General features: G+C 48.1%; 9 protein-coding genes across 9 annotated transcripts; 5 read left to right on the forward strand and 4 right to left on the reverse strand.

Moving 5' to 3' along the window:
* Positions 1-179: 179 nt before the first annotated feature.
* Positions 180-865, reverse strand: EYB26_001075 (uncharacterized protein; the record flags this gene model as incomplete). Its single annotated transcript, XM_054260386.1, has 2 exons — positions 180-432; positions 495-865. The coding sequence occupies 2 exons, from the start codon at positions 863-865 to the stop codon at positions 180-182; spliced, it is 624 nt and encodes a 207-aa protein (XP_054116361.1).
* A 1,375-nt stretch (positions 866-2,240) lies between these two features.
* EYB26_001076 (uncharacterized protein) lies at positions 2,241-2,615 on the forward strand (the record flags this gene model as incomplete). Its single annotated transcript, XM_054260387.1, has 1 exon — positions 2,241-2,615. The coding sequence occupies one exon, from the start codon at positions 2,241-2,243 to the stop codon at positions 2,613-2,615; it is 375 nt and encodes a 124-aa protein (XP_054116362.1).
* A 51-nt stretch (positions 2,616-2,666) lies between these two features.
* EYB26_001077 (uncharacterized protein) lies at positions 2,667-3,291 on the forward strand (the record flags this gene model as incomplete). Its single annotated transcript, XM_054260388.1, has 3 exons — positions 2,667-2,691; positions 2,746-3,014; positions 3,154-3,291. 3 exons carry the CDS (start codon positions 2,667-2,669, stop codon positions 3,289-3,291), a joined length of 432 nt encoding a protein of 143 aa, XP_054116363.1.
* A 596-nt stretch (positions 3,292-3,887) lies between these two features.
* On the forward strand, positions 3,888-5,653 carry EYB26_001078 (uncharacterized protein; the record flags this gene model as incomplete). The annotated part of the gene is made up of 3 exons (XM_054260389.1): positions 3,888-3,902; positions 3,968-4,051; positions 4,127-5,653. 3 exons carry the CDS (start codon positions 3,888-3,890, stop codon positions 5,651-5,653), a joined length of 1,626 nt encoding a protein of 541 aa, XP_054116364.1.
* A 764-nt stretch (positions 5,654-6,417) lies between these two features.
* EYB26_001079 (uncharacterized protein) lies at positions 6,418-7,240 on the reverse strand (the record flags this gene model as incomplete). Its single annotated transcript, XM_054260390.1, has 3 exons — positions 6,418-6,548; positions 6,605-6,870; positions 6,960-7,240. The coding sequence occupies 3 exons, from the start codon at positions 7,238-7,240 to the stop codon at positions 6,418-6,420; spliced, it is 678 nt and encodes a 225-aa protein (XP_054116365.1).
* A 335-nt stretch (positions 7,241-7,575) lies between these two features.
* EYB26_001080 (uncharacterized protein) lies at positions 7,576-8,292 on the forward strand (the record flags this gene model as incomplete). Its single annotated transcript, XM_054260391.1, has 6 exons — positions 7,576-7,791; positions 7,852-7,869; positions 7,952-8,032; positions 8,091-8,139; positions 8,192-8,230; positions 8,285-8,292. The coding sequence occupies 6 exons, from the start codon at positions 7,576-7,578 to the stop codon at positions 8,290-8,292; spliced, it is 411 nt and encodes a 136-aa protein (XP_054116366.1).
* An 870-nt stretch (positions 8,293-9,162) lies between these two features.
* On the forward strand, positions 9,163-10,387 carry EYB26_001081 (uncharacterized protein; the record flags this gene model as incomplete). Its single annotated transcript, XM_054260392.1, has 4 exons — positions 9,163-9,426; positions 9,488-9,734; positions 9,786-10,282; positions 10,337-10,387. The coding sequence occupies 4 exons, from the start codon at positions 9,163-9,165 to the stop codon at positions 10,385-10,387; spliced, it is 1,059 nt and encodes a 352-aa protein (XP_054116367.1).
* A 469-nt stretch (positions 10,388-10,856) lies between these two features.
* EYB26_001082 (uncharacterized protein) lies at positions 10,857-12,092 on the reverse strand (the record flags this gene model as incomplete). The annotated part of the gene is made up of 1 exon (XM_054260393.1): positions 10,857-12,092. One exon carries the CDS (start codon positions 12,090-12,092, stop codon positions 10,857-10,859), a length of 1,236 nt encoding a protein of 411 aa, XP_054116368.1.
* A 514-nt stretch (positions 12,093-12,606) lies between these two features.
* EYB26_001083 (uncharacterized protein) lies at positions 12,607-13,821 on the reverse strand (the record flags this gene model as incomplete). The annotated part of the gene is made up of 1 exon (XM_054260394.1): positions 12,607-13,821. The coding sequence occupies one exon, from the start codon at positions 13,819-13,821 to the stop codon at positions 12,607-12,609; it is 1,215 nt and encodes a 404-aa protein (XP_054116369.1).
* Positions 13,822-14,173: the final 352 nt, after the last annotated feature.

Raw genomic sequence — 14,173 nt, forward strand, 5'->3', positions numbered from 1 at the left:
AACAGTAAAGTAAACAGCCAAAACGCCAGTCTCGATCCCAGGCCCAACTCATTTCGTATAGACAAAGGAAAGTCGGATCAGTTCGTGGGCAAGAAGAAAAAAAGAAAAACCATAGAAAGACCTCCGTCACAGTCTTAAAAGAATATTATCCTATCGACCATACCGTCGTGTTGGAACATCTATTTGCCGAAAAAGCCTCCAAAGGAGCTTCCTGAACCACCCTGGCCACCCTGGTATGGGTTGTTGTCGTTCTTGTGTTTCTTGTCCTTGATGAAGTCTTCAGCGATGCTGCCCATGATGGCACCACCGATCGTTCCCAGAATACCGTGGTTTGCCTGGCGACCGGCAAGACCGCCGGCGAGACCACCAGCAAGGGCACCGCCTAGACCACGCTCGCCATCTTGAGCGCCGCCGGGGGCAGATTGGTCGTATCTAGTCATTCTGTTAGACACATATGCTTCAACGTGCATTTATCTATGTGAAAGGTAACTCACCCCTGACGGTCACCATACTGCTGACCATCCTGGCCATACTGGTGCTGTTGGCCCTGACCATGTCCAGACTGGTTGTAGTCCTGCTGACCATAACCTTGCTGCTGGTGGCTCTGCTCACCGTAGGCGGGCTGCTGGCCATATCCTTGCTGGTTGTAGTCCTGCTGACCGTATCCCTGTTGCTGGTGGTTGTACTGCTGACCGTCCTGGCCGTACTGAGGCTGCTGGCCATATTGGGGCTGCTGTTGACCACCGTGCTGCTCCTGGCCGTAACCGCCGTGTTGGGGTGGGTAGCCACCTTGTTGCTGGTCGTTGTAGTAGTTGCCACCTTGGTGGCCGTACTGCTGGTTGTTGTATTGGTTGTAGTCGGACATTTTGATGTATATGGGTATTCGGTTTGATAAATCGATGGAAAGCGGTTGAGAATAAGGATGACTTTGAAGGTGAAATGAGTTCGAGGGATTTATTTGTGCTGAGAGCGGGGTTATGGGTAGGGCAGGAGGGTCTTATATAAGTTTGTCCTCGGGACCCTGGAAGGGCTTCCAGTCATCAGGTCCGGCGGGCATCAGCTGAAAAGGCGAACCACACGAATTGTTAGTCTCAAACTAAGCTACCGTCTAGAGGCCACAGGGCTTGCTTGCGCCATTACAGAGTACTCTATCAATACTCTGTTCGTCCGTACGTACTACGGAGTAGAAGAGATTTGGCTGAACCATAGCCTCTCTGGGGTCATCTGTGTAACTACGTAATGAGACTAATGACGCATGTTACCCACCTCCATCAATACGAGGACGCAGTAATATATACTCGTAGTAGTATTAATACTATTAAATACTAATAAATACTAATAAATAACACATATTACATACCATGACACCACAGACAGCACGAACCAGACCCCTCAGCCCCTCCTCGTGCTTGCGCCAAGTAACGAATAATAAGTTGGCTAGTCACAGAGCAGGGCACACCATTTGAGGAGATGGTACGCCACCAAATATTTGTACGGAGTAAACAATGCATCCATTCCCAGAACTCAGAAAGGGCATACTACAGAGCAGCATGTCGGTACCAGACCGATACAAACCACGGAACTCTCGGCTCGGTTTGCTCAGCCGGCCGGCGGTTTGTTTTGTACCTAGAGTCTAGTGGTATTTTATGTGCCCCGCCATCGTGGCTGGAGATTGTGGCGGAGGGGGCTCAGTGCTGCCAATTTTAGCAGCCTAGCGTAGTACGTAGTTAGTAGAAGCCATTACGTCTGCCTCTATGCAAGCACGCTGGCCAGCGCCTCGAACTTTTCTTCTAGAACATTGTCAGTAAGACAGAAACTACCTACAGCCAGGAAGCGCTCCTTACTTCTTGCACCGGTCATAGACATGGGTGACATCCATTCTACCGGATCTTCGGAGCCATCCGTCGCCTGAAATTTGGCGTGGTAGTCGAAGCATATCGCGAGTCGCGGGAGAGACAGATTCCATGTCAACTAAACCTTCATTTGGTTACTTCCATCAAGGAAAATGTCCTGAGACTTGGGAGTCAACGTCTCTATGCGCCCTTTTGCACCTTGGCGTCTTGAAATTGTCTTGTCCAATGTTGGACCTGAGTTTCTTGTTCTGTCGGAAACCCCTCATTTGACTAGATGTTGTCCGGGCTACTGCATATGCTGGATCTGGGAGCTGGAGCTAGATAAACACGTACAACATGCTATCAAAATGCTTGCCTATAGCTTCCTATCCCTAGAATTAGTTTGAGATGTCACTTCAAGGAAAAGTATACGTTATAACAGGCGGTGCAAGCGGCATCGGCCTTGCAACAGCCAAGTTGATCCCAGAACGTGGGGGGACAGTCTGCATTGCCGACGTGAACCAAGATGCCCTCAACGAAGCTGAATCATATTTCGCCTCCAAAACACCATCTGTGCAGTTCATGGTTAACAAAGTTGATGTCTCAAACAAGCAACAAGTAACGGACTGGATTGCCAGTATCAAGAATACATATCACCGGCTCGATGGGGCAGCCAACATTGCCGGCGTCATTGGGAAGGACCACGGAGTCAAAGCAGTGGCGGATCTGGACGATGATGAATGGGACACAATCATCGGCGTAAATCTGACTGGGGTGATGTAGTGTCTGAGGGCAGAGCTCAAGCAAATTGAGGATGGTGGCTCGATTGTCAATATGGCGTCCATCCATGCGACGACTGGTGAGCTTGTACTGTACTCTTATGACTCCTGATCGATGGTCTGACAAACACTAGGCGTGGCAAACTATGGTGCATACGCGGCGAGTAAACACGGGGTCCTGGGCCTCACCCGGGTTGCTGCTAAGGAGAATGGCCACCGGGAGGTTCGCGTCAATGCTGTTGCTCCAGGACCAATCTATACTGGGATGATGCAAGCCCATTGGGACCGCGTAGGACGCCCCTCTGATGCGCCGTTTGACGATCCTATTGCATTCCGCCGTCAAGGTACGCCTGAGGAGGTGGCAAAAGTGGTCGTTTTCTTACTTGGTCCGGAGAGCTCCTTTGTAAGTGGGAGTTGTTACTCGGTTGACGGAGCTTGGATATAATACAATCTTGAAGCGAACTGGATGATAAATGTATTGGGAAAAGCATTGATGTCGGGTGAAAGATTCTCGCTTGGAACAATACAGGTAATGTTCCTAGTCTGGAGGACAATCTCTCTCGTCAATAACCTTGCCATATGTCGAAATCTTGAGTACTCCTGTAGATTGCGACCCAAATGTTGCTCTCGATATCTACGCGAGAGCCATCTGGATCTTAATGAACATTTTGGCACCATAACATAGCCGAATAATAATCTATAAACCTTACTCTGCCTCTTAACAGCCTACCACAAATGTAACATGGTGTTATGTGCTGCTGGCGCTGGGAGCAACATATTGATACTGCATTCTGATTGGCCAGTTACGAAATACAATTGATATCATATTACCTGTCTACTATTTGATTGGTCAGGCAACGTTCGAGTCCCTCGTCACTCCTAATCTTCTAAATGCTTTGTTCAAAAACATCTCTCAGCAAAATACTTCCATTCATGCTTCCTGTATAGCAAAGAAACCCTCAGTTTGAGTTACGAGTTCACACACCCTCGAAAACGGCCTCACGCGATAAGACAGACCGTTTAGCCATGATTGGTTTGGTAAAATAAAACTAAGCCCACATCAGGATAAGCGCTACCGGGCCGCGCCAAGATTTCTAACCCACACCAATTTTTTTCTCTTGAGAGTTCGACTGTTGATGCAGACTGGACAAAAGACGTCTGTCTCACCATCCTATTGTTCTCGAATGTTGAGACTGTTATTCCAGTTTCCATTCACCTTCTGGAAGAGCCATACTTGCTAGAAAAATCTTGATTGACTCTTCGACAGCGAGCCACCATGGCGGATATTGAGGTGCGTTTAGACCGCCTTTTTTTCTTCTTGCACCACCAGGCGACTGACTAACTTGCCTTGTCCAGGAACGGCTTCGAAGCCACTCCGATGCCTTTAGCGGGCTTATGTCTTTGATTCCTGCTAAATATTACTATGAGGAGGACAATAGTGTGAGTGCTGTTATTTATCGCCGCGTTTTGTCGTCAATGATCAACACCACTCACATTTTTGATCGCTTTGAATAGGATCAATGGCAGCGCAAGAAACAGACAAAGGAAGAAGCCAAAAACGCCAAACTGGCAAAGCTAGACCCGGACTCGGCCAAGTCGGCAAAGGATGTCATGGATGAGAATGCAAGGAAACGGAAACGGGAGGAAGGGAATGATGATAATGATGACAACCAGAGCCAGTCTGCTGAGAGCGAGTTGGGTTCCGAGTTACCCAAGGAGGGAATTAAGCGAGGAGACCTCAAGAGCAAGAAACAAAAACAAATAGATGCTGCTGCAGAGAAGGATAATAAAGGCTCGAATCGGAACGCAGAGGCCGAAGAGCGACGAAAGTTGAAGGCGGAGAAGAAGGCAGAGAAAAAGGCAGCGCAACGTGAAAAGAAAAAGGTTAAGCAAGCAACCAAATCTGATAAGAAGCAAAATGTGGACGAGCAGTCTGAACCTGCTGAACAACCGTCTACGACTACACCAAAAACTCCTTCGGATGCAAAGTCCGAGAAGAAACCTTCTGTAAAAGACAATGATGCCGAGGAAGAAGAACTCGAGATAGTCGAAGGGCTAGATTTGGACACGAAAGACTCTGCATTAGAAGAAACATCATCCACCACATCATCAAACCCAAACTCCTCGACCTTTGAAATGTCAAACAACAACTCCGGTACTTCCTCCACTTCCTCCATCGTTCCACCTAGCGAGGCCCCCAAACCCACCCTCAAACAACTCAAGACCACACCAGACGAACTCCGCCAACGACTCCAAAAACGCCTCGATGAACTTCGTGCTGCCCGACGAGCAGACGGTCTCAATGGAAAACCAGCACGGACAAGACAAGAACTCATCGAGGCTCGCCGGCGCAAAGCCGAAGAGCGCAAACAACACAAGAAGGAACTGAGACGCAAAGCCAAGGAAGAAGAAGAGCAGAAAAGGGATGAGGAAATGCAACGACGGTTTTCGCCCGGTGGATCCGGGTCATTGCTTGCTTCTCCTCGCTCGCCTGCTGAATCGTTTACTTCCAATTCAAACAATAATTTTGCGTTCGGACGAATTGCGTTTCCGGATGGGCAACATGCTGATCCTACACTGTCACGACTGCTTGATGATAAATCTAAACATGGCCCCCGTGATGCCGCCGCTGCGCTCAAAGTCGCCGAAGCCAAAAAGACTCGTCTCTCAGGCCTCGACGAGGAGAAAAGAGCTGAGATCGAAGAAAAGGACATGTGGCTAAACGCAAAGAAACGTGCTCACGGTGAACGAGTCCGCGACGATACGTCCCTCTTGAAGAAAGCACTCAAGCGCAAAGAATCCGCCAAAAAGAAGTCTGAGCGTGAATGGAAAGAGCGTATCGAGGGCGTCACAAAGGGTAAAGAAATGAGACAACAACGCCGCGAAGATAATATCCGCAAGAGGAAAGAAGACCGTGGCTCCGGCGGCGGTGGTGGTGGTGGCAAGAAGGCCGGCGGAAATAATAAGGGCAAATCGAAAGCCAGGCCTGGGTTTGAAGGCAGCTTCAAAGCGAAGAATGGCGGTGGTGGGAAGAAGAAATAAGACCAAAAAGTTTGTCGAACTTGATATGACAAAAAAGTTTTGAGCGTGATATATTATGTTTTTCTTCCTGTCATTGATCTTTTCATCATGAGGGACGGCGTTTTGAATATGTCTACACTACTATTGTATAGTGCTCCCCGCTGGGTTGGGGGGGATGGCGTTAGGGCTGATAGTATACTTCTTTTTTTTACTATTTGAGTGATTAATCAAATAAAAATTGGAAATCTATCTGAATATTTCTCCCAGTCTAGAGCTTTGATTTTTGTAGGAACGAGCCCTTCCGCTGTATTATCTCTTCTTCTCCCCATCTCTGCTAGACAGGCCCGGCACTCGAGTACATTTGATATATCAATGCTGCCAATGTGATACCTAGGTTATTGAGTTCTTACCATCCAAGTATGAGGTTCTTTCAATCTCATACTGCCTATAATACTCACCAAGTCGCTTGATTATGCCAGCCTTGAATCATCGATCAGTTAGGAAAGAACACTGATGGGAAAAAAAATTTGCTAACTTTCTTTTGACACTATTGAAGCAGACAAGGAAAAAACGAATCGTCCTCTAATTCGACAAAGGAAAAACAATAAGTAGAAGAGCAGATAACACTCAATGCCCAATAGCGAGCTTTTCCCCTTCCCGAGTGTCAATAGAAACATCTTAGTTCATTTGATATATACATTAATTTCAACAATCACGATCCAGGATCCATGATCAGATGGCGGTGACATGTCAGGTCATCCAGACTCACAACAACCGATCATCCTCTATCGGTAGGGAGCGTCAGCACGAGCGACGGCAGCCAATTCAGGTTCCCATTTGTCTCCATTGGCGAGCAGTTTCTCCTTGTTATACAGCAATTCCTCTCGAGTCTCTGTGGCATATTCGGCGTTGGGCGCTAATCAATCGTCAATACCTGGTCATTAGAACTCGCATGGGGAAAAGGAAACTTACATTCAACAATAGCATCAACAGGACAACTCTCCTGGCAGTAACCGCAGTAGATACACTTGGTCATATCAATATCATATCTGGTTGTTCGTCGACTACCGTCTTCACGTTCTTCGGCCTCGATGGTGATGGCTTGAGCTGGGCAAATGGCTTCGCAGAGTTTGCAGGCGATGCAGCGCTCTTCGCCAGAGGGGTAGCGACGGAGGGCGTGTTCACCGCGGAATCGGGGGGAGATGGGACCTTTTTCGAAGGGGTAGAAGATCGTGTAACTTGCCAATGTTAGCCATGTTGGCCCATGCATAGTTCAAGGATAATAGCATTCATTTGAGGAATGGCTACTGTCCTAAGAGGAACTCACGGTGGTCGGAAGAACTGCTCTAACACGACGTACATGCCGCGGAACAACTCGGCCATGAGGAAGTACTTGGTCGCCTTGTCCAAGGACGACTCACCGTCCTGATCCCATCGCTTGGGAGGAGGCAGTCTGAAGCCCGAGGGGGGAGGACCAGAGGGTGTAGCTGCGTGGTATGCAGAAGACGAGAAGTTTGCGGCGGCGAGAGCTCGGAGAGTAGTCGAAGGCACGGCGACAAAAGGCCGGCGAGAAGCAACGAGCCTCGCAATTGATTGCGGCGAGGCCATTGTGAAGGTGGTTGTTGGAGAAGGTGAAGGAGGAGAGAAGAGGCGAGATTCTTGGACAGAGGGAGGTCTTGAGGTTGAAGACGGGCAGTTGCCCAGCCTGAGCAAATTGGCTTAGGTCATTCCTTTCGTGCGGCTGCTGATTGGTCGGGGTTCTGCCGAGTGGAAAACGCCGGAGAGGAAGGGAAGTCGAACTTCAGAACATCAAAACCTCATCTCTTTTCCGCGTCACCTTCTATCAATTGCCAATTCCCTCCCAACGCTGCCTCGTTGCATACTAAGCTAAAAGCTAAGAGCTCTTTTATATTTCAATAAGCGCTTCGCTTTAATTTATCACCATGTTCCGCTCCGCTATTGTGCGCTCGTTGAGAGCTTCCGTTCCTCGCACCGTTCGGGCTGCTGCTCCTCGCATTCAGATCACTCCTGCTGTTCGCCCTTCTCAATTCGTTCCTGTCTTCAATACTCAAACTCCTCGTTTCTACTCTGCTCCCGCTGCTCTTTCCAAGGATGAGGTTGAGGGCCGTATAGTGAACTTGTTGAAGAACTTTGATAAGGTGTGTACAGCCTTTCCGATTTGGCTACAACAACGAAACTAATCTATTCGTGTGAAATAGGTTTCCGACGCCAGCAAGGTTCGTCTTTCTTCCAATCCCGAGATAACTTAGCGGGAGATGCCGCGACGATAATTCGGGTGGTCTAACTTGGCATAAACAGATTAACGGAGCTTCTCACTTCACAAATGATTTGGGCTTGGACAGCCTTGATGTTGTCGAGGTTGTGATGGCCGTTGAGGAGGTAAGCATCCTCTTTTAATATATTGGGGAATCAATGGCAGCTTACTGACAATCAATAGGAATTCAGCATTGAGATCCCCGACAAGGACGCTGATGCCATCCACAGTGGTACGTTATATCCGTCTACAAGTACCGCCCGACATACACTAACTTTCTCCAGTCGAACAAGCCGTTAGCTACATCCTCTCCCAGCCTGATGGTATGTTTTCTTCCTTGACGTCCCGAATCAACCCATTGACTAACATCTCGCTAGCCCATTAAACGGCCATAGACGACGGACGGACTTCGCTGCATGGAATTTGGTGTGTCATTTGAGAATCGTTTAGATAATGAGCGCCTCTGTTGTTGGCGTTCTCTTGTGCACTTAATCTACTCGTGGTTCTTGGTACTTTGTACCCCTGTATATCATCTGTCAGACCCATCTTTATAAAACAAACTTTTTTCGTTTTCTAGCAAGTCGCTCCTCCCCTACTACATTTCTCGGCCTGAGAAGAAAAGAATACATACGTCTCGACCAGGTAAGACATGGCTGTACCTGAGCAACAACTTCACAGGTTCACCTTACATGGTTTGTGATAGCTTGGTCTACGGGCCATATTCCACGAGGAAAAGAAATTGAAAGCCAACATGCAATCGAATCATATTTAGCATTGACATGCTTGTAAAATGATTTATCTAAGGATAATTCTGTTCAAATTATCGTTGATAGTGCTGATGGTGCTTATCGGACGATGGCTGTAGTGACGCCGTAGTGTCAGACGTACCGCCAAGGCTACACTCATTCAGGAATCTGACAGGAGTCAACTTAATTATTTCTCACACTAGCGGCTCTTACAACCTCAACACCAAAAGGAGTCAATAAGAAGCCAGAGAGTATCGACGCGATTCTCTCTCTGGATTGGTTGTTTGTGCTTGTTTTCCTTCCCGGGCTCAGCTCCGCTTCTCCTTAAGTTGTTCTCGTGCGCGATTATCTGCGGAGCATCCTGAACCCCCTCAGCGTCGCGCATCGAACGTTTACAATTGCTACATTGCTACGCCTTGTTAATTCACATCGACTCGTGATTGGACTTCGGTCGTCGCTTTTACTTTTCTTCGACAGCATCCACTTCTTAAACAACCAGTTATCTACACATGGCCTCAGCCGGCGGACTGACACGCCGACGAGGCGGTCGAGTCGGAGAAGACAACGAGGGAAGCAGTCGAGTGTCATCACCCGTACCCAACAACAGAACAGCTCTCGATGCCCGTACCCCAGAGACGTCCTATACCGACAGCGAGAATGGCCACAAAATCGCATTCGATCCACGAGACATTAGCGAAAATGAGGAGCGGACAAAGATGCCCAAGTTGACTTTGATGGATGAGGTAGTGCTGTTGGGACTTAAAGATAAACAGGTACCCCTACCCAGAGACTGATAAATAACGAGAGAAGAGCTTATTTTAATTTGTTTTGCAGGGCCATCTATCGTTTTGGAACGAGAATATTTCCTACGCTCTACGCGGTTGCATCGTTATCGAACTCGCTTTCCGCGGCCGAATAAGCATGCAAAAAGACCCTGCTCGCAGGAGATTCCCTCTTGCAGACCGAGTAATTGAGGTGATTGACGACACACTCACTGGCGAGGTCTTGCTGGACGAGGCACTCAAGATGATGAAATCGAGTGAGAAGATGAGCGTGAGCACCTGGATTGATCTTATGAGCGGTTTGTTCCCTCTTAGTCTGAAGCGCGATAACCCCTACTGATCTGCTTTAGGTGAAACTTGGAACCTGATGAAAATCGGCTACCAATTGAAACAAGTCCGCGAACGAATCATGAAAGGCCTCGTGGACAAAGGTGTCCTTCGCACCGAAAAGCGCAACTTCCTCCTTTTCGATATGGCTACCCATCCCGTCGCCGACTCCGGCGCAAAAGATGAACTTTATAAACGCGTTCGCAATGTTTGCAGCAGTCGCACTATTATCCTCTCGCCCAACCAGTGGCTCCCTGAAGATGTTGAATTCCGTTTCCTACGAACTATAAGCATGGTGTGCGCCGCGTATGCGGCTAATGTGCTCGAGAACGCATTGGTTACTATGAGCCACGAAGCTAGGGAAAGAGCTTTTGCTCAAGTTGATGAGCTGCTTGCTGAATACTCGCAATGGCCTTTTGCTCGCAAGTCCGGCGGCGCTGGTCTGGGTATCGGCGCGAACCTGGCACAGGCAATCAATGATGAGGTTAATAAAGCTAAAGACCGAGAGTTGCAGCTAGAGGTAGGCCGTCTTCTCCCCCTTCTCTATTGGATAACTTTGCTAACACTATTACAGATTGTTGCTGCATGCTTAAGCGTGTTTACACGACTCGACTCCCTCCTGTAATTTGCCTACCAACGCCATCTTTTTCCTACCTTCCTTTCTTTTCTATATACTACGCCTCATCTCCCTCGGGTCACATACGGACATGCTTGCTTCAATACTCTCCTGGCATTACGTCTATTTGGTTGCGTTTCCTTTTCTCCAGCAGGCGGTTTAGAACATTACCCGTCATTTGAGGATTTCTCTTCATTGTTGTTGCTAGGTGTGGATTTTCAAGGGAAAAAGCATTGCTCGAATCTTCTTGCCCGTTCCTTTTTTATTCTTGGGCAGTTCATTTCTCTCGGCCGTTCGCGACAGATATCAATCCCGCAAGACGCAGCTCATTGCTGACCTGCGAGTCAAGGACAAGTCTACTTTTTTTCCCTCTTCTTCGATGGACATGTATTTTGCTCATATTGTTGTCGGAGTAGTTCATATTGATTTCCATTATAATAAGATGACACTTTTTCTTCACTCCTTTTCTGAGATCAAATCAAAACTGACTACCAGCTGGATCAACTCGCAACACAACCTTCTCCTCCCCGGCCTTCTCAGCATAAACTAGCGCCTGCTGTCCATGCAACAGATCCTCCACCTGGTACGACACATCAGGCTTCAACACCCCCTTTTCAACCAACTGCACAATCTTAGCAAGTTGTTGCGCATTGGGCCTCACGTCAATAGCTTCGCTAGTCAAATTCCTTGTCATGACTTCCGTGCGTTCATCCCTTTCAGACGGTTTTTCAGGGTGTCCCGACTGCGGCCGTCGCGGCGTCAAGATGTGCCCATGATCCTTAACCACGACCGGGGAATGAGCTTCCCGAAACAACGCGCCTCCAGCACCTATACAATCAAATACAATATCAACCGGTTTCCAACCTTTCTCGCGAAACGCAGCCGCTATATCCGTCGAGGTCGTAACCTCATCCGCTCCCAACTCTTTGAAGAGGTATTCATGCTCATCCTTCGCACCTGTAGCAGCAACCCAAACAGCCCTTTGCATCTCCCCTAACCCAGCACCACCCATAAGACCCAAAACATGATGTGGAAACATAGCCTGGCATTTCAGCAACAGCATCACATACCGCCCTACATCCGACTGCGCGGCATTCGTCACCAGGACCCTCAGCGGTCCATCAGCAGGCCTATTACAGGGCCCATCATCCGGGTCTAGTGTCGCGTACCCGAACAAACCCTGCCATGCAATCAAAGCCGCATGCGAGATCGTAACTGCCTCTGCCGCAGACAAATTGGTTGGTTTGTATGCAAATTCGTTCTCCGTGGCGAGCGTATAATCTGCTGCTGCGCCATCACGACCCTCGACATTGCCAAGAACACCGATTACTTCATCGCCGACCTTGAATGCCGGTCCCTTTGAGCTTGCATAGTCCTCGCGCGGGGTGCTGATGACTTCGCCGCAGAATTCGCGGCCGGGAATGAGGCCGTGAATTTTGTCGATACCGTCTGATGTTGGTCTTTCGAGGAACATGGCGCTATCCCTCACATTCCCTTCTTGACCGAGAGGCGTGGTGCGTGTCTGCTCGAGCTCATCGATTGAGACGCAGGCGGTCCGGACTTTGATGAGATATTCGTTTGGACCGGGTTTGGGAACCGGACGCTCGGTTTCGTATTGTAGGGATGATGGGCCGCCGGGCGTGGCTTTGTTGGTGAATGAGGATGGGAGATGGAGGGCTTGCATGTATTTGGGCACTTGTGTTTGTTCACTCATTGTGTTGGACGTCATTCTCAACCTTGTCTCTGGTTTATGATGTGCTCTGGGTAGAGTGGTGTATGCTGCTCGTTCTCTCGGAATGGTGTCTGTCTGGTTATTTGCAATTCCTCCGATTGCCTTGTGTCCTTTAAAGCTGTTGCTATTTTAGTTGAAATCTCACATTTGATAATGTTTGTGTATATTTGAGATCACTTGGAGATGTTGCTGTCAGGCAGAGTTAGGGCAACTCCCCACTTACGTCCTGCCTGACGTTTAGATGATGCTGGCGTCTTGCCACTACTGTACAATAAAGATATCGAATTCTTCAAAATGAAGGCATAAATAGATAGACGAGGCAATGTCATGCATGGAAAATAGACAATGCGATCAGAAATACAGGAAATCGCCCGGGTTTGTTGTGTACCGCTGCCTGGCGGACATTTGGGCTTCGTAGCGTTCTATATCATATCGGAAATGAACTCCGGTGCAGTATTAGAAAATGAAAACAACAAGAAAATGGCAAATAAATTTGTCAATTCTTCGTCTGGACAGTCGACATCTCAAAGCCAAGTCTCGCAACAGGCTCATACAATTCACTCGGATGCTCAAATATCCTCCAAACATCATGCGGAACACCTTCAAACGCTCTCTGAAATCTCCTCGATGAATTTTTCTTGGCCATATGCGGTATATCAGTCACTTTGCGGATGAATATAGCTTTAATCCAACTTCTGTGCTTCCTATACATCTCCGCATATACCTCTGGGTCACTCTGAGTTGAATCCCCGACACAAATGACTTTTCGAACTGGAAGCCAACTGTGAATCTTGTCTATTTGCTGCATCTTGTATGTCCGAGTTCCGGTATTGTAGGACCTGATAAACTCTCGAATATCTTTCCAGGTAGTTTGTCGTAACAGTAAAGTACCGGGAGGATAGAACGAGTGCAGGAAGCTGCGCAGAAATTTGTATAGATTGTACGGTGACGCCGATAGGTATACCCATGTCGGATCCAACTCTTTGTCTATAAAATCATAGAGTTTGGGCATACCGAATATGGGTTCGGGGTCTGTCACAAATGTTGTTCGCAAAATGCCGACAGCCTCTGAAGTCAGGGTGATCTTGATCGAGTCGTCGATGTCGGATATTAATAACCACCCATGCGGACTGGCAAATCTCGTTTGCATGCACACTTGTCTATTTGACCCAGACAATACAGACGTGACCACACTTCTGTCTACTATATGGCTTTGTGGTAAAGAGACGTTCTGTGTGAGGACTCCGTTTTCATTCGTAGGACCCAAATGATACCGTCGGGATCCCTCATCATACAAAGGCATATCAACTGATAGAGTGCGACCAGGGGCAACCTCGTATAGTAATGGCTGCAATCGTTGAATTATTCGGTGTCGAACCATAATATCCCCTCCAAACTCTCCGTCCAGTCCAACAAAATCAGCTATCCTCGCAACGTACTGACCGACATTACGGCGCTCTCGACCAAAGACACACGCCACTATCTCGGCTTCCCATGCTTGTGTGTGATGATTTCGGTGTATGGGTTGATATGCGATGTTATCAAAGAGCCACACTACATGGTTCCCAGGTTGGATTGGTTGTACGGTAGTCGTCTCGGTGAGGAGACCAACGAATCTTAGAATGCGTTGGAGGTACGTTTCCCTTCCAGCTGGATGAGGACGATCCCTGATTGCTAGATATGCCCGACTAGATGCCTTCATGTCTGCCATGGCTGAGAATAAATATAGATAGGTCAGGATTCCAAAACAGTCGATTGCTAATTCATCAAGGAACGTTGAGTTCCCATATCAGAGAACACCGCGTAGTAGGGTTTTGAGCCATCATCCACACTTTCTTGTTTGCGAACCCAGTTGTATTTCTATAATGCGCGAATAAGTCATTATCATGTCTTAGTCAACTGATCAGATCAGTAAGGTAGAATGCTAAGAATACACTTGTCCATCTTGCCTAACAAAAACGTGCAGAAATGCTACAATGCCACGAGATGATAGGATCACATGAGCTGCGCCACAGCACGTTGCCATATCTCATGGCATACATATCTCCGCTTCCCCAGACCAG

The sequence above is a fragment of the Talaromyces marneffei genome, chromosome 1, assembly GCF_009556855.1.
Source record: "Talaromyces marneffei chromosome 1, complete sequence".
NCBI classification, from domain to species: domain Eukaryota; kingdom Fungi; phylum Ascomycota; class Eurotiomycetes; order Eurotiales; family Trichocomaceae; genus Talaromyces; species Talaromyces marneffei.